Here is a 16,820-nt window from a genome sequence, read left to right as displayed (position 1 = left end):
CGTCTTTTAAACAGATCGTTTCATTTTTGCCCCCCCCCTCCCACTTTAAAATCCATCCAGTGGAATCGTGACCTCACCAGGGAGCTAAAACAGTCCGATCGATACCATTAATTACTCTTGAGTATCGTTAAATATTCAGTCTGCAGAGAATACTTAAGGATAAACATTGAATGCATGGATTTCTACCCCCACAACTGCCCCCCCCCCAGGGTCAGGTGACTCATGCAGTGCATTCATTTACAGCCTTACTGTCCTTATCTTACTCTGCTTGTGCCCCCCCCCCCTCCTGTTTACGCTTCACGTTTAATTCTGGAAGTCAGCGGAAGGAAAGGAAGCTGCGCCCCCTGTGGCCACCGGGAGGATGTGCAGCCGCATCTGCAGATCATTAGGAGGGAATAAAAGTACATTCTAACTAAAATTAAATTATGGGAAGAAAGACAACAACACATTTGATTTTTCTGTGTTTTATTGCAACAACAACGGTGCCAAAAAAATTGCACAGTTTTACCCCATTTAGAATGACGTCAGATAAAAATGTGAGAAATAGAAAAACATCAAAATCACTTTTGTCACAATAAAACCTGAGGAGAAAAATACTCTTCACTCCATGCCGGAGCCTGACCGGACAACACGAACACACCACTAACTAGTTTCTGCATGACAACGAGCGGCTAGCAGGAGGTCACGGGTTCGAAGCCACCGACGGCAGAAGCAGAATCAAGAAAACCGACACCAGACGTTAAAGCACTTATAGACACATTACATTATCATGAGATTTAGTGTCATATATCCAGATGCACATTGGAAAAACACGGGATTTAAAGACTTCCTCATAGGGGAGGGGGCTGAATCTGGAGGTCAATGAAGGACTGAAGGAATTTACTTAATAACAAAAGTGTTAAATAAGTTTTAAAGAAGTGAAAATTCATTTCAAAAGGAGCTGAACTGATCTTCTCGCTCCTCTTTTTCAATGAATGTGCTTGGATTACGCAGTAATGCATTGTGGGAAATGAAAGACACAGACTGAGAACCCCATCATTGACCTCCGTGACCCCTCCCTTCCCCACTGTGCCTGATTTTCCCGTGTGGACCTGGAACGATGACGTGATCACAGTGAACACCGATACGAACCACATCGATAGAAAACTCTAATCTGTTCTAAAGTGGTGAATCACACACACATCGAAGCGCTAACAGACGAGAGCACAGGTCACACACATTCAGTGCAGCTACATTCACCATGACAACGGCGGCGGTACGAGCGATTGGTCCCGAACCCAGGGGGCGTGGCTATCTAGTGACGGCATGACGCCGAGCTAAAGACAAACTAGCGTTCGTCACGGAAGCGGTGAAACATTTTTTTGTTTTGTGCTTTTAGCTCTGCTTCCTCCTCCCAATCCAAACCAAACCGTTTCCACGGCAACTGTGCATCCTGGTCTTTTCACCACTAAAGGATCTTGTGATTTTTAGCGAGAAGTTGAGCACCTGGAGAGATGAACAGTCGTTGGGACAAGATCCAGGTGGAAGACGCGGAGGGAGGGATGGATGAATGGAAGTAAAATAAAAATAGAAAATAAAAACAAGGCTGTCGGCTCGGATCACAAACATCACGCTGAAACACACCGGAAACCATTTAAGGCTTTCAACAAGTTAAAAAAAACAAACCTTCACCTTTTATAAACTCAAATAACCATAAACTTTCAGAAATACAACCGGAAGAAAACCAACACATAACTAAAATTACTACAAATGCACAAGTGTGTGTGTGTGTGTGTGTGTGTGTGTGTGTAACACATGTTTTGTTTCTCTTCATTAAGGAAGGCAAAAGAGAATAAAATAAGAAAATAAAAAATAAAATAAAATCTGGTGTCTCACTTCCTGTCCCTTTTGTAATACTCATTTTGGCCACAAGAGGCAGAAGCGCACCTGAATCCTACCTTTAAAGGCTTTGGAACTCCTTTAAAAGTGTGTGTTGAGAGAGAACCAGGCTGCACACACACATTTGTTAGGATTGTGTCGCAAACACAACTTAGAAAAAACATTTTTGTTCAACTACTCAAAATAAACTAACAAAATAAAACCTGTAACGTTTAAAAGTTCTTGCAGAATTTGGTGATAATACATACGGTGGCACAAATGTGTGTGTGTTTTACGAAATGTTACGTTAGCCACACATGCTAACCATGTCTCATGTTTTTATATAGGAGTCAGACGGTTGCCATGCCGATTCTGAACCACATTAAAATTAAGGCCATGAGTGTTTCGGTGTAGGGTAACGTCTGGTTATAACACACACTGCGTTACGTAGCGGAGGGAAACTTTTCCTTTCTTTCAAATATTTCTCTCGACCATCGAGTGTTTTGTTCAGACGAGCCGTCGGCTCGCGTAACAGTCGCTGCTCGCAGAATGAGCGAAGGAAAGATGAGTATCCGATGCCGGAAAAGACAGATTCAACAACACGGACCGGAGTAAAAACACTCTGGAAAGCGGATTACTTTAAGACGTGTGACAAACCGCTACAGACAACACGCCACTAGGAGTCACTGCTGAGCAGGAGGCAGTGTGGGGGGTGAACTGAAGACACCAGGAAACAACAAGAACATCTGAAGCGTGACACCGCCGCCCCTGGAGGCGGAGCTATAGATGTACAGAGTAAGGCAAACGCGGTTTCAGGTCAATGTTTCGGAGCCGTGTTGGCGCCAAACGCTCCACGGACATCACAGCGTAGCATTGCGGAGCGTTTGGCGCAAACACTTAGCGGACGCTCCCCCCCAGCTGTACGTCTATGGCGCCACTCCACGGCAGCTAACGCAACGGAAGGCCCGTCACCGTAGAAACGAGAGGCATCCCGTCAGAGCAGGCAACACATGGACAGGGGAATGAGCGCCGCCAACAGGAAGTAGGTGACTCTGTAGAGGTGGAGTGGACAGAAGGTCACCGCGGCGACGGCCAACGGGAGAGGGAGGCGGGACGTCAGCGGCAGGAGTTTACTGGGGGGACGAGACGAACAGAATGTTCAGAGATTAGAGCAAACCTCTGAGGGGGGGTGGGGGTGTCGGTGATGATGATGATGATGGTGTGTTTCTCACCTGTTGCTGAGCTGTGACGTGTTGCCGTTTATCAGCAGCAGGTACACAACAATCACAGGCACCATGTGTGGCCAGCAGGGGTCGGGGTCGAGCTGGGTGGCGTACCTGCAGTGGGGGAAGGGGGGCAGAACGGCGGTTTGGACCCAATTTGGTTGCCGAGCAGCTGAGATGAAGAGTTTTACCTCCAATTTAACGGTCGTCTCTTCGCTACTCAGCCTCCACAAACCAAACCACTTAGCGTTAGCGTTAGCATCAGCGGCAGCGGTACCTCAGGTTCCGGATCCAATGGATGAGCGACGGAGCGATGAGCGTGAGAGGAAGCGTGAAGAGCGCCGACAGGCAGAGGTGGAGCTCCAGGTCGTCCCGGACCTCCTGCAGTGCGGACTCTGACAGCAGGGGGGCGCCGTTACACTCCTTAGACGCCCCGGAGGACTGGGAATCCACCGCGCCGTTCTCGGCTTCTTTGCGTTTGGTGGGTGACTGAGGGGTCGGAGAAGAGGCGGTGAGAGGTTTGACGACAGGCGTGTCCTCAAACTGACTCCGCCCCCTCGGTCTCACCAGGTTCAACATGTGACTCAAAGACCGCTCTGTCATCTGGAGCCTCAGGACCTGACAGAGGACAAAGAGTAAATAAAGGTTCCCGATTGGTCCCAGGATGGCTGGTATAACTTCCTGTCCCAGACTTACCCTGTAGAGGTGGAGCAGGAAGGCAGCAGAGATGGAAAACGCCCCGCAGGAAGTCCAGCCCACCACAGTCAGACACAGAGCGATGGCGAGCTGCGTCCGCCGCCGTAAGGTGCCGCAGTCCCTGGTGATGGAGGGTCTGCATACAGGAAGGAAAGTCAGGATCAATTAATCGATTAGATTTTACAGCCATGATGATCGATCAGATAAAAACCATCACCTATGGAGTGGAGTTAATTTTTATTTAATTTGCATGTTTTTATTTAATTTTTTTTACTTTTATTATTTTAAATTAAAAATAAAATAAAAACCACCACCTGTAAATTGGAGTCAATGTTTTTATTTAATTTGTATTCTATTATTTAATTTATTTAATTTTTATTTAATTTTTATTTTTTGGTTTTATTTTTTTTAAATAAAAATATAAATGAAATAAAAACCACAGCCTGTGAAGTGGAGTTAATCTTTTTTTATTTAATTTGTATTTAATTTTATTTTGTTATTTTTTAAATTTTTATTTAATTTTTATTTAATTTTTTAAAAATAAAAATATAAATAAATCAAATAAAGACCCTCACCTGTGGAGTGGAGCTAATATCAGTGACACCAGCCTGGTGACGAGACGCAGGAGGGCGGTGCCCCAGAACGCCACCCCCGCCCCCAACACGTACAGCAGAGGGGATAGGGGGAGGGGCCACTGCTCGGCCGGGGCCCCGCCTTCAGAAAGTGTCACGTCAGGGGTGGTCGGGGGGAGGACATCCATGGGGGGTGCTCCAAGACGGGACCAGACCTCCTGGAACCAGCCACAACTGAATGGGGGGGAGGGGGGGTTAGAACATCTGCGTTTAAAGGGTGAGATATGCAGTTAAATTCTCAGGAGTGGGGGTGGAAGGGGTCCTACCCCAGCAGGAAATGCAGGATGTACACAAACAGGTTGACTTTGTGGGGCTGCAGGCCTGCCCCCACCACCAGGCTCATGTCTGCAGCTCTCTTTGTCTTCAGGATGGAGGACATCTGCCCCCCGCAGGCCAGGAGGAGCGTTACAGCCGTGTAGACTGGCACCGTGTGGAAGCAGAACCTCAGTATCTGTCAGAGTGCAAGAGGTCAGGTCGGGTCAGGACCAGTCCAGAAACACACATTGTCTGAAACAAAGCAGGCAGAGGTCGTACCTGTCCGAGAACCCTGGGTAATGAAGTCCTGACTGACACCTGTGGGTAAAAACAGAAGACATTATCTTGTGTGTGTGTCACCACGTCCCATCCTCTTCCTGAGAGTTACAGGGCTGCAGTACCTTATACTGGCAGTTGGGGGCAGTGTGGAGCAGCAGGAGGGCACATGAGGTGTTGTCTGGTCGACTGGTGTGGAGCATCCCTGAGATCTCCGCCACTGATGGCACACTGGAAGAGGAAACCAGTGACTGTGTGTGTGAGTGTGTATGTGAATCCGCCTGAAAAAGTAGGACCGTTTCGGACTTGACTTACGTTACTGTGGTCAGAGAATCCTCCCGAAACCACGGCGCCCTCAGCACGAACACGCTGGGGAGTCTGTCTGCAGGAAAGCACCATCGTTACCATGTCACAGCATTCACGCATGTGCAGACGCGTCACATGATCAACCCACCTCTGTGCGCTTTACACTGGCTCGCCACGCTGATCCTGAACGCCTGGTAGACCTGCAGACACAGAGGTTAGTGACGCCACAGGAACAGGAAGGGAGGGGCTACAGGAGGAGCAGGGGGAGGAGCTACCTGGTGGAAGTGCTGCAGCCGGATGGTGTGAAGGAGTCCGGAGGAGTTGATGGTGAAATCACTGACGGTCAAACCTGGAGAAGGTTTATAAAAATAAATAGGTCAAAAGTGTGCTTTGATCAAAACTACATTTCCCACAATGCAGTAATTCATCTTAACTTTGACAAAACGTTGTGAACAAAGTTAATGTCATAACTTGTGTTTGATGTTACTTTTCTTTATTTATTGGTAGTTTGATCCTTGATTGATGGAGTTTAAAATTTAATTAAAAGGATTTATTTTGTAAGAGAAACAAACTTGAATAAGTAATAAATTCAGTAATTTAACATTAAGGAATATTTACATTTATTTTACATTACATTGAGTTACATTTAGTTACATCTGGGGTCAGGACGTCCACCCACCTGAGGACAGGACGTGAGGCACCGGCAGGGAGAAGGTCTGAGACTCCTGTCTCTGCCACTCACACTCCACAGTGAACTGTGGGTGAGAGAAACCGTGACTCAGAGACGAGTCAGAGCAAAGGTCACATGATCTTCAGTTTTAAATCACCTGTCTGCCATTCAGGTTGGAGGCTGAAACCACCAGATGAGAGACTGAAGACAAGTCGCTGAGACTCAGAACCAGGACCTGAGGAGGACAGGAGACGCTCATGAGCAGCCAATAGCAGCTCAGGTCAACGTCTGGAGAGGACGGTTCTTACCTTATATGGTGGGAGGAGCTCCGTTGCCATGGAGAGATCCATCGCCTGCAAACTGGGAAGTTTCAAAGGGTCCAAATAAAACCCAGTCCAGATAATAAATCAATAAATCAAACACACCCAGAGGAGACGGAGTCTCACCACGAGGAGCCGCTCCTCTGCCTGCAGCCGTAGACCCAGCTGCTCATCTCCTGCCGATCGATAGCGATCAATCAGAAACTCAAACCCAAAGCGGCGACAGCATGAACCTGACTCGACTGGAAACTCACCAGGTTGTCGCTCCGGCAGTAGAAGTGGCTGTAGGCTTTCCTGCGGCTCGACAGGGCGAACAGGAAGTACTTCACTTGGGCTTCCTGTGGACGACAACAGAAAGGTTTTGGATCCAGGAAATGTCAATTTCTCTCATTTCTGACAAAATGTCAGAGCAGGAACACAAATGGCGTTGCTATCCTCCACACCTTGGGCGTGCTGAACGCCAGACGCAGCGTGTTGACCTCGCTCCACGCGTCGGAAAGATCTGGAAAACAAAAAGACAAGGAAGCAGACGTCAGTGAAGCTCCATTAAATCACTTCTTTTCCGTTTGTCCCGCTGTCATAAAACGTTTCTTCCTACCCAACATGACGGCGGCGGCGTCTGGAGTGTCCCCCAGCGTCCTGACGGGGTGTCTAATGAAGTGATAGTTCAGCACCGACATCTTCTTCTCTGGGTTTTCTGTGAACTGATAAAAACACGCCGGTTAGCCTCCACACGCCACGCTGTAACACAGTCTTTCCTCCGTGACCTCCGTACTTCTGACCTGTCTGGTTTCCGGGTCGACGAGGTCGAAGAACGCTCTGACGGTGGCCAGAACCAGTTCTTTGCACCTTGGAGACAAAAATCACTTTTAATCATCTTAATATTATTTAAATGTAGTGAGAAATAAATGCGAAGCTGGTTACCAGACGATGGACAGGTGGTCGGTGGACACCCACGTTCTGGGAACGGCAGTCGCCTTCAGGACAGTCAAACAACATGAAGAGGAGTCAGAGCTTTTATTTTGAAAATACAGCAGTCTCCCTGTTGGTTTTATTTTGATATGAAATGTAAAGGTTCTCCAGAAGGTTCAGACGGTCGCGCCTCAGACCACACTCACCACCAGCGACAGCTTATTGGGGTCTCCATGGAGACAGGGTAAGGATGTGAGGCCGGAGCGGACCTGGTAGTCACGGTAACCACCCCCGACAGACAGGACCGTGATGTTCACCAGCTTGTGAGCGTTGTTCACCCACTTCTCTCTCACTGTCGAGTAGAACTCTAAAGGGGAGGGGGGGTGAAGAGGTGAGACGGGGGTGACTCACTGATGATCACCAGGGGGCGTGGCCTTACCCAGCAGGTACGGGTCCAGAACCAAGACTGGGGCCAGGTGAGGGGAGGCCTGGGTGATGATGAGGTTCACCAGGCTGGTGTTGAAGCGGGGGAGGGTGTACAGCGCCCGGGCAACCACGCCCCCCATGGAGTGACCGACCAGCACCACACTCTGTGGGGGGGTCTTCAGGTGCTGGGGGGTAGAAAAAGATTCTGGTGTCACATTTTACCCCAGATTAGTGTGATTTTAGGGAACACAGGGTGAACACGGGGTGAACGCGGGGTAAACGCGGGGTGAACGCGGGGTGAACACACGTTATTAAACTAGTGGCGATGAAGCGTCTTGCTCCCCCTGGTGGCTCTGGAACAGAACGCCACCAGCTCGGGGCCATCAGGAGTCGGTGACCCTGTGGCCCGGTGACCTTGTGACCCCGTCCGACCGGCGGACCCGGCTCCAGGCTGACCTTGTAGAGCCTGAGGACAGCCTTGATGCTCTCGTGCAGGAAGTGCGTCTGGCGGCGCAGGCTGCCCCCGTACAGCGCCACCAGCTCCTCGTTGAAGTCCACCGTGAACACGTTGAAGTGGACGCCGCCCTCCATGTTCCCCGCCTTCCTCAGCGCCACCGAGCCCAGGGAGCGAGCTGCAGGAGAGGAAGATGATGGCGTCCGTCAGGATGCCCGTTCTAAACTCACTATTAACCCTTTATTCACCTCACCCTGCTTGTAGCTGCCAGCGTTTCCCGGCAGGAAGAGCACGGGGGCCCCGGTGAGTTTGAGGGCCCGGGTCTCCTGGGCGTACAGGCCCTCGCCGTACAGGTATAGCCCGTAGGCCGGGTACTGTCTGGCCACACGACGGGGCAGCGCCACACGCTGGGGGGAAACAGAATGACATGAACACACAGAACACGGCAGCAGGGTGAACGCTAACACACACAGAAACCCGTGTTCTGAAGCTCTAAAACGTAAAGATTGAATTAAAATAAATTCAGAATCAAGGACTTTTTTATAATTAATATTTATCATTTATAATTCTCTGATTCACACAAACACAATAAAAACACGACAGAAGGTTGAAATCACCTCCAGATGTGCTCCACCTCTGGGTGAATGAACACATGAGTGAGAATAAAAAGACAGAAACTAACATGTTAGCTGCTTTAATCTGGTCTAATCTCATCTAATTTAATCTAATCCAGGGGGTCAAACTCTTATAAAAAAAACAAACATCAAACATAAATTAGGACATTAACTTTTTAAAAAATGGTTTTGTCAGAGTTAAAACGGGATTAACTACTGCATTGTGGGAAATGTAGTTTTGCTCAAAACACACTTCTGAGCTATTTATTTTTAGACACTCTAACCTTTTATATTTTCGCGGGCCACATTAAATGATGTGGAGGGCCACATTTGGCCCCCGGGCCTTGAGTTTGACACATGTGCTCTAATCTAATCCTAATCTCACATGTAAATCTGTCCCCAGCAGCTGTCCAGCTGTTATGCTAGCAGGTGTCACAAATTAGCTTACCTGTCCCAAAAACTCGCGCTAGGGAAAAAGCCTTAGCAGGACATGCTATAATTAGCATGGCACGCGGCAGGCTAGCTGGTTCCGGGTGTCGCGGGGTGTCGGGTAACTCACGAGCCGGGCTACTCACGCGGTACTCCGGGTACTCGAACATGTACGTCATGCTGCATCGGTTCTCCTCGAAGCCCGTCAGCAGCTCCCACAGGCCGACCACCAGGAGCCCCAGAGCGAACCCGTACAACACCCCGGCGGCCAGCTTCATGGTTCGGTTCCGGCTCCTGCTTCCAAACATCACCGGCGCGTCACCGCCGTGATTTCCCGTCCATCTCGGCCGCGGAAGACGCCGCGGAGACACGTCACTTTCACCGGCAGCTCCGACAACAGGAACCACTATCCTTTCACACGGTAGCTATCGGCAGGTCGCTCGACCAATCAGAGGAAAGAACGACAAGACATTGTCCAATAGGAAAGCAGGTGGTGAGCAGCACGGATTATACCACTAAATGTGGCTGTTTGGACTAAAAAGGATTTTTATCTACATCTATTTCAATTAAATCTTTATCATAATAAAATTTAAAGATCTCATACCATAAATGTTACTGTATTTTAGGATTTACCTAGATAAATACTTAAGACCTTAAATTCACCTGATTTTTTTAAAATCCGTGAAATACGAATGAAGTACATTAACATTAAATTGTCTAAAAATGAATTTTCACTTTCTTTCACAAACCTTCACAGAATGTTGTGTTTTTACATGACCTGCTAACAGTCCAACCAACTGAAACCTTTAGCATGCAATCCAGTGGACTGCAATGGTATTTCGGTTAATACTTTATACTAAAAATCTGGAAAACAATGGGATATTCTTTATTTTTCAGTTGTTAATTAAAACAATATCGCAGCTGCATCAAGTCGTCTGAACCACATGAAAACACATACAGTCTGGTATTCACTACTATCAGAAAGGGTTCAGCAACTGCAGGTCACCATCAAACGTTTGTGTGAAAACAATCGTGGGAATACGCCACAAAAACAGTGCATCTTTTAAAAACCTGGACCATTTGCAAGAACGGGTGCAATGCAAACCCAGACGGGATGAACTGTGATAAGATGTTAAATAATACTTCCAAAATAAGGCTGTCGTGAGTGATTTGATTTTTCAGTCCTTGTTCTAGTCTGCACACATACTTCCAGACGAGAAGTTCAAGTTTTGGTCGCTGTTTTTCTATCGGCAGAGGAGAAGATGGATCAGAAATGTTAAATAAAATCATAAAAACACTACGATAGACTGACACGCTATTCTGGTCAGCAGATTGTGTCTGGCTCATAACTAGAGGATGAATCCAGGTGTGTCTCGGTGTTTTCCTTTGACATCCGTACACGTGTGTCCCCTTTTCTTTGAGCCATTTTCTTAAACTCAGTCAATACTGAGGAGGGGTTTCTTCATTCTCCACTGGAACAGCCCCGACCAGCCAGGAGCACTTTAATCCAGAATCTTGGAGTATTCTATCTTAGTGATGGTCCAGTCTGGAGGCACTCCCTTCGTGTACTCCCTTTTAAATCTGTGGAAAACCAGCCAAACAGCCAGATTAGAGCAGTCACTCTATTTCATCTCAAGGTCTGGAATGTATGAGAAGAAATCCACGCTTACTCGTAGTTTGCAGCTAGCAATGTCTTTGTGTTTGATTTTAAGGATTGGTTAACGGCCCGTTGCAAGAGTTGGTGTCCATCGCTGTAGCTGTCAGGAAGACGAACGCTTGTCAGATACCAGAAACGCATCAGAATGCAGACAAACTGTCTCTCTGCAAAAACAACACAAGCATATTGTGACAATTGCAAATTCTACTAATGCAAAAAGATATTATCCTGCCTGCAAATGAATTTCAAATCAGAGCTAGAACACACTTTGTACTCAATAATGTGAAGTAACATGTTCCATATTTAACACGTTTGAAAGATAGTCATTGGTTTTTACTGGACTTGTGGACAAACAATATTAACCAACACACATATTGTCAAACTGGGCCTCTAAAGAATGCTGACCGTCGTCATTGTAGATTTGCACATCTTCAGGAGTCAGGAACATGACTTCATGAGACCTCACAAAGAGAGCATTCCTGTGGTCCAACGGCAGCAAGTTACACTTTTCCTCCAGCGTTCCGATCAACTGCAAGGAGATTTTTAAAAGATGCAGAAACCGAGAGTTATGTCTGTTCATTTGGAATACGGTTAGTCCTTTATCAAAAGGAGTATTGTGTCATACAAGAATGAAACCTCCTTAAATAAAGCGGTGAGGTTTCCATGACCATCACAGGTTTAGATTTCTCTAACTTCAGCTGCTTCAAAATGATTGTAAAGTAAGAATTATTCAATAACTGGTAAAGCACTTTGTATATGCAGCATATAGAAAAGTAATGCATTCCACTAAAAGTCCTCAGTTCATTGTTTATTTTTTTATTAATCTTCATTCTTTTGTTTCCAACAATTGTTTTGTCTATTTTGAATTTATTTGAGAATATTAAACTTTTATTTTGTGGTCTCTGTTACCTTCGTGACGTCACTTCCGGGGCTGCGCTTCCCTTCCTCAGTCACATTCTGAGGAGAAGGTGACTGGAGAAGGTGAGTTTGTGAAGCGCTTCTGTGTTATATGTAGTATGAAAAGTTGTACGAATGTAGATAGAGTGATAGAAAGTAAGAATTAGGTTTGACGCTATTTAGTTTTTGTTGCCTTGAGTTTTGTTTTTGTCACAAGTGGAGTGTTTGGTCGAAGCTTCAGGGACACCGCGGCAATTTTTTACTGACTTTTCCTTTGCTGCAGATTGCTGTACTCTGCCCTGTTTTGTACTCACACTTGTTAAAGGATGTGACCGAGTCACTCCACTCCATGTTGTTGTCCCTTCATTTTTGTGTGGTATTTTCTGAATATCTGATCCGATTTTTTATATTCCTTTTATTTATTTTTGTTATTTCTTTTTGTTCATTCATTTTCTGCCGCTTTATCCGCTGTAGCGGGTCACAGGGAGCTGGCATAGGGCATGAGGCGGGGGACACTCCGGGCATGATGCCAGTGCACCACGGAGCCACACACAATGACAGACAACCATGCACACACACACTCCGACACGGGGAGAGCATGCGAACTCCGCACAGAGCGGACCCGGACCCGCCGTGTTGTGAGGCAACAGCGCTACCAACTGCGCCACCGTGCCGCCCATTTCCTTTTATTTAGTGTAATTGTTATGGTAGTGTAATAGGTTTAAATGTGTATAGTTTCTTCTATATTTGCGCAGTTGCGTTTTGGTGATGACTGGAGAAGATTGCTGTGCTCTGTCCTGCTTTTTATTCACAATTTGTGACCCTGTCAAACATGTCTCCACTTTGAGAGTAAATACACCAGCTCTTCGGCCAGAGTCCTTCATTACACAACGCTATTAATGGACAAGTCAGGCCAAAGCCGGTTACAAATCTATCCTTTCATGTCGTGTCATACGGAGCTTCATTTTATCACAGCAGCAAAAAGGAATAAAGGATCAGCTTGAGGACTGCAGAACACACATTAGTATACAATGAACGAGGACAGTTTGGACTTCTGGGCCCCCATACTCACATCTTTAGCCACCAGTCCCTCCAAAGCGTCAAACTTACACTCAGACAGAAGCCCAGAAACACGGACGAAGGCCTGCAAGGGTTAAAAAAGGTTCTGAACAACAAGCAGTGGACAAAAAAACTCCTGTTTGTGATGAAGGGCCTTTATGACATCATCATGAAAAACAATAACAGACCAACGAAACTAAAACTAGATGACATTTCATCAAATTTTATTGATTTTCAAGGCTGATATTTCTCATAACAGTGTTTTAGTGAGTTTTAGATTCCAAGTTAGAACACTGAACAGGATGAATAAATGACGTCATATCGAGTTGCGCCAGCCGGAGACGTCACAGCTGCAGCTGACACCGCTAATTTCACCACATTGTGTGTTAATCTGACCTGCATCGCTCCCGCTGTGAACTCTTTAATGTTGAAATCTTTATCAAAGTAAACCCAGATCAGGAAGCACTGGATCCGGGCGCGGATCCGGTCGCGGATCCATTTGATTATGTCCCGCATCATTTCTGACTCCTTCTCTTCCAACTTCTTTCTGCGCGGGTCCGAGCTGTATGGACGGGCCGGGGCCGACGCAACCACGGCGGCGGGGGTTGGAGAAGGTTTACGTGTGTTTCCGATTCGGTTCATAATAATATTTTCACGTAAAACTAGACGAGTAAAGCTAAATGCTGATCGTACTCTGGTACATCCTCTCATCAAGGGGAACGCCATGTTTCTTGTCACTCGGAATCCCTCTTGTCCGTCTATATATAGCGTCCGATGAGGAACAAATAGCGTCGGTTAAAAATCCAGAATCTTACTGCATCAAAAAACCGAAAGGTATAATAGAAAGTTTATTTTTGTCAATAAGTAAATATTTGAGGATGATTTAGCCTGTAAATTATAGTTTTTAAGTCAATATTCACGTCGCCACCGCGCGTTTCTGAGGGGAAGACATTTAATGTAACACCATAATCGTCCGAGAGTTCCGGATTTTCCCCTGCTGCTGAAATCATGAGAAATGGAGTTTCAGGAAAAGGTTCCCGTGTCCGTATTCACAGAGGTGGACAAAGACGCGTTTCTACGTGACATCTATCCAGAAGTAAGATCCACGTGACCCTTTTTTTTTTTTTAGAGCTTGAGGATCTGACATTTACGACTTTGCACTGCTTTCCACGACACCATGAGCTCCCTTTAAATAACGCACCATGTATGGTTGTTACCGCGTCCCTTGCAGCGCAGACCGGCCCTGCTGAGAGGCCTGAACCTCGGACCCTGCCTGGAGAAGTGGACGGTTGAATATCTGGGACAGAAAGGTGGAGACAAGGAAGTGAAGGTCCACGTCGCTGCTGTTCCGCAGATGGATTTCCTCCGCAAAAACTTTGCGTACAAGTGAGGCCCCCCCCTCCACCCCCACAACAACACCACCACCACCGACCCCCGGGGTGGTTAATCTGTCAGCTGCACGTCTCTGTCTGCAGGACTCTACCCTTCAGAGAGTTTGTAAAAAGGGCCTCAGAAAAGAAACACCCTGACTTCTTCCTGTGTGAGGTAAAACTGTAAATCAGACATGTATGGTTTTTATATTTAGTTCTAACTTTTAATGTGAAATCTTTATTCCAGGATGAGAGCTATTACCTTCGATCGCTGGGAGAGGATGTGCGAAAGGTACTGTGACTGCTACAAAAAAAATGAAGGATTTTTCAAAGTTATGCGAGACAAATGTGTGTGTGGAATCTCCTGCAGGACTTTGTGTGTGTGTGTGTGTGTGTCACAGGAACCAGCCAACCTCAGCAAACAGTTCCCGGTCTTGGCGCAGGATTTCCACATCCCACCCTTCTTTGCACCGGATCAGTTTTTCTCCAGTGTGTTCCGGATCAGCTCCTGTGGGCTGCAGCTGTGGACACACTACGATGTGTGTGTGTGTGTGTTTGCATGAGGAACATTAGTTGTTTTTTTTTTAGGAAACATATTTGTAGTTGAAACTCTTTTGGTTTTTGCCCCTGGTTCTTTCAGGTGATGGATAACCTGCTGGCTCAGGTGACGGGGAGGAAGAGGGTGGTGCTCTTCAGCCCTCAGGACGCACTGCACCTCTACCTGTCAGGCAGGTGCATCTAGAAAAAAAACTAGAAGCAATGAAATGCTTCTTTCATAATAAAAGCATGATGTCACAGGTGAAGTACTTTAAACACACTAAAGATTTCATGTGAAAAATTTGGGAACTGGTTTCTAAATGCACTGAAAATAAGGAGACCTCGACCGTCGACCTGTAGAAGTTCAGAGCCCAAATAGTTCTGAAAAGACGTGACGTAGCGATAAATTCCCAACAAGCTGAACAGGAATGTGGACTCTCCTCATTCCTCATCCTTTACTTCCTACCAGAATAAGAGTGTCTCTCACCCGTTTCTCTTCTGATCCCTTCAGGTGATAAATCTGAGGTTCTGGACGTCGACTCTCCAGACTTGAATCAGTTTCCTGACTTTGTGAAGGCCAGGAGGTACGAGTGTGTGCTGGAGCCTGGAGATCTGCTCTTTATCCCCGGTGAGATCTTACTTCAGCCCCACCCACAGACATCCCATAATTTCCTCTCATGCAGATGTAATAATAATCATCCTTGTCTTTCTCAGCCCTGTGGTTCCACAACACGCTGGCGCTGCAGTTCGGCGTTGGTGTGAACGTGTTCTGGCGCCACCTAGCGGCCGACAGCTACGACAGGAGGGACCCCTATGGGAACAAAGACCCCGCGGCGGCCGCTCGGGCCCTCCAGGGCCTGGAGAGGGCGCTGTTGGCGCTGGACGAACTCCCTGACGACTACCGGGACTTTTATGGGCGGCGGATGATCCAACGCATCCAGAGACGGGCGCTCTGCAGGGCGGCGTTAAACACAGCCGGATGGGGGGGGTCAGACGGGACGGGACTCACGAGTCAAAGCAGCAAACCGGAGAAGAAATGGGATTAGAACAGTTTTTGGTGAACGTGAAACAAAAAAAACAGTTTAAAAAGATCCTCTTGGATTTGCTGATGGAAACGTTTCCTGGAGCTGCAGAGGAAAACGTTCTTGTGAAGTTTTGAAGTCATTGTTGAAGATATTTTTAAATTATTTTGCCCTTTAAACTTTCATCTGAAACAAATCCCACTCAATGAATCCCAGTTCAACTGGTAACCATAGAAACACACAAAATAAACAACAAATGTTCTTAAATTGTTATACGTTTGTGGGAGAGCAGCTTTGGTTTTTACGGGCGGGGACCATTCCATTCCTGGCGCCGATAAACACACTTTGAAACTTTATTGCACAAAGATTACAGTTCTTTGAGTTTCTTACACTTAAAGCTTTGTAAACAGTGAAGCAGCGTCTCCCCAGTGTGCCCCCCCCACCCCCCATTAACACTGCTTTGAGTCCCCTTCGAGTCACATTTCTCCAGTGAGCCTCAGCAATGAAGTGTGTGTGTGTGTGTGTGTGTGTGTGTGTACAACAGCCAACCAGTGACGGCTACATGAAGCAGGAGGAAGCTCGGCAAGGACGATGATGGGACGGTGAAGCTGCTGGTCGGGGAGGGGGGGTCAGGGGGTGGAGCTATGTCTGAAAGCTGCTGGCATCCAGACGGTGAAGGTTACGTCGGTCCAAAGGAGTCCTCTTCGGTTTGAGACACCAATACGCCCCAAACGTTTTGCGAAATACGTTGTCTGTGGGAAAGTTACACTTCGTTTTCCTCTTTTGTTCACAACGCACACACGAAGCATCGTCGTCATGGTGATGGTGGGTTTCCTGTCCTCCGCCTGAGAAGGTATCTTGAATTCTGATGAGAGGCAGTGGGAAGAGTGACATTTGTGTGTGTTTCCACCAGGGGGCGCTCTATTGTCATCGTAGAGGAAACGGAGGACGTAATGGCACGTGGATCGGTGGCTAACGGAGCGTCTCGGACAGGTGGGGGAGGAGCCGACGGACGCCGGAAGTCTTTTCCAGCTGGGTTTGGACGGAGAGGAGGTGGAGGTGATGCACCAACAGGGGGCGCTATGGAGTCTGCGCCATGCCACGGCTGGACTTCATCTTCTCCAGGCGTTTGGACAGGTGGCTGTTGTTGGACTCCAGCTCGTCCACTTTGTCCAGCGCCGATCGCAGCTGTGGGAGGAGTCAGACAG

General features: G+C 47.2%; 3 protein-coding genes across 7 annotated transcripts; 1 reads left to right on the top strand and 2 right to left on the bottom strand.

The window, feature by feature from the left end:
* Positions 1-458: 458 nt before the first annotated feature.
* pgap1 (post-GPI attachment to proteins inositol deacylase 1) lies at positions 459-9,518 on the bottom strand. Of its 4 annotated transcripts, XM_068330035.1 has the most exons (26): positions 9,217-9,515; positions 8,281-8,434; positions 8,030-8,205; positions 7,587-7,758; positions 7,354-7,514; positions 7,160-7,212; positions 7,018-7,084; positions 6,834-6,939; positions 6,679-6,737; positions 6,490-6,573; positions 6,362-6,411; positions 6,224-6,275; positions 6,073-6,150; positions 5,925-6,000; positions 5,521-5,594; positions 5,394-5,445; positions 5,255-5,321; positions 5,065-5,170; positions 4,943-4,981; positions 4,675-4,859; positions 4,352-4,582; positions 3,777-3,912; positions 3,648-3,698; positions 3,358-3,569; positions 3,090-3,194; positions 459-2,990 (listed from the first exon to the last, which is right to left on the bottom strand). In XM_068330035.1, exons 1-26 carry the CDS (start codon positions 9,376-9,378, stop codon positions 2,852-2,854), a joined length of 2,847 nt encoding a protein of 948 aa, XP_068186136.1. In that variant the 5' UTR covers positions 9,379-9,515; the 3' UTR covers positions 459-2,851. The 4 variants fall into 4 exon arrangements, 3 of the variants coding, with proteins under 3 accessions (XP_068186136.1, XP_068186135.1, XP_068186137.1); XM_068330034.1 differs by having other exon boundaries at positions 3,358-3,698; XR_011037740.1 differs by having other exon boundaries at positions 2,962-2,990; positions 3,272-3,698; positions 9,217-9,518.
* Positions 9,519-9,951: 433 nt separating this feature from the next.
* On the bottom strand, positions 9,952-13,551 carry maip1 (matrix AAA peptidase interacting protein 1). The gene is made up of 5 exons (XM_068329476.1): positions 13,080-13,551; positions 12,697-12,768; positions 11,133-11,256; positions 10,741-10,891; positions 9,952-10,651 (listed from the first exon to the last, which is right to left on the bottom strand). The coding sequence occupies exons 1-5, from the start codon at positions 13,407-13,409 to the stop codon at positions 10,573-10,575; spliced, it is 756 nt and encodes a 251-aa protein (XP_068185577.1). The 5' UTR covers positions 13,410-13,551; the 3' UTR covers positions 9,952-10,572.
* A 2-nt stretch (positions 13,552-13,553) lies between these two features.
* tyw5 (tRNA-yW synthesizing protein 5) lies at positions 13,554-16,682 on the top strand. Of its 2 annotated transcripts, none has more exons than XM_068329474.1 (8): positions 13,554-13,779; positions 13,915-14,069; positions 14,159-14,228; positions 14,301-14,345; positions 14,455-14,592; positions 14,694-14,781; positions 15,102-15,218; positions 15,305-16,682. In XM_068329474.1, the coding sequence occupies exons 1-8, from the start codon at positions 13,699-13,701 to the stop codon at positions 15,634-15,636; spliced, it is 1,026 nt and encodes a 341-aa protein (XP_068185575.1). In that variant the 5' UTR covers positions 13,554-13,698; the 3' UTR covers positions 15,637-16,682. The 2 variants fall into 2 exon arrangements, with proteins under 2 accessions (XP_068185575.1, XP_068185576.1); XM_068329475.1 differs by having other exon boundaries at positions 13,678-13,779; positions 13,920-14,069.
* The last annotated feature ends 138 nt before the right edge of the window (positions 16,683-16,820 follow it).

The sequence above is a fragment of the Antennarius striatus genome, chromosome 12 (assembly GCF_040054535.1).
Source record: "Antennarius striatus isolate MH-2024 chromosome 12, ASM4005453v1, whole genome shotgun sequence".
In the NCBI taxonomy this organism is placed as follows: Eukaryota; Metazoa; Chordata; class Actinopteri; order Lophiiformes; family Antennariidae; genus Antennarius; species Antennarius striatus.
The sequence above is the reverse complement of the archived record's forward strand: the minus strand, read 5'-3'. Positions and strand labels throughout refer to the sequence as shown.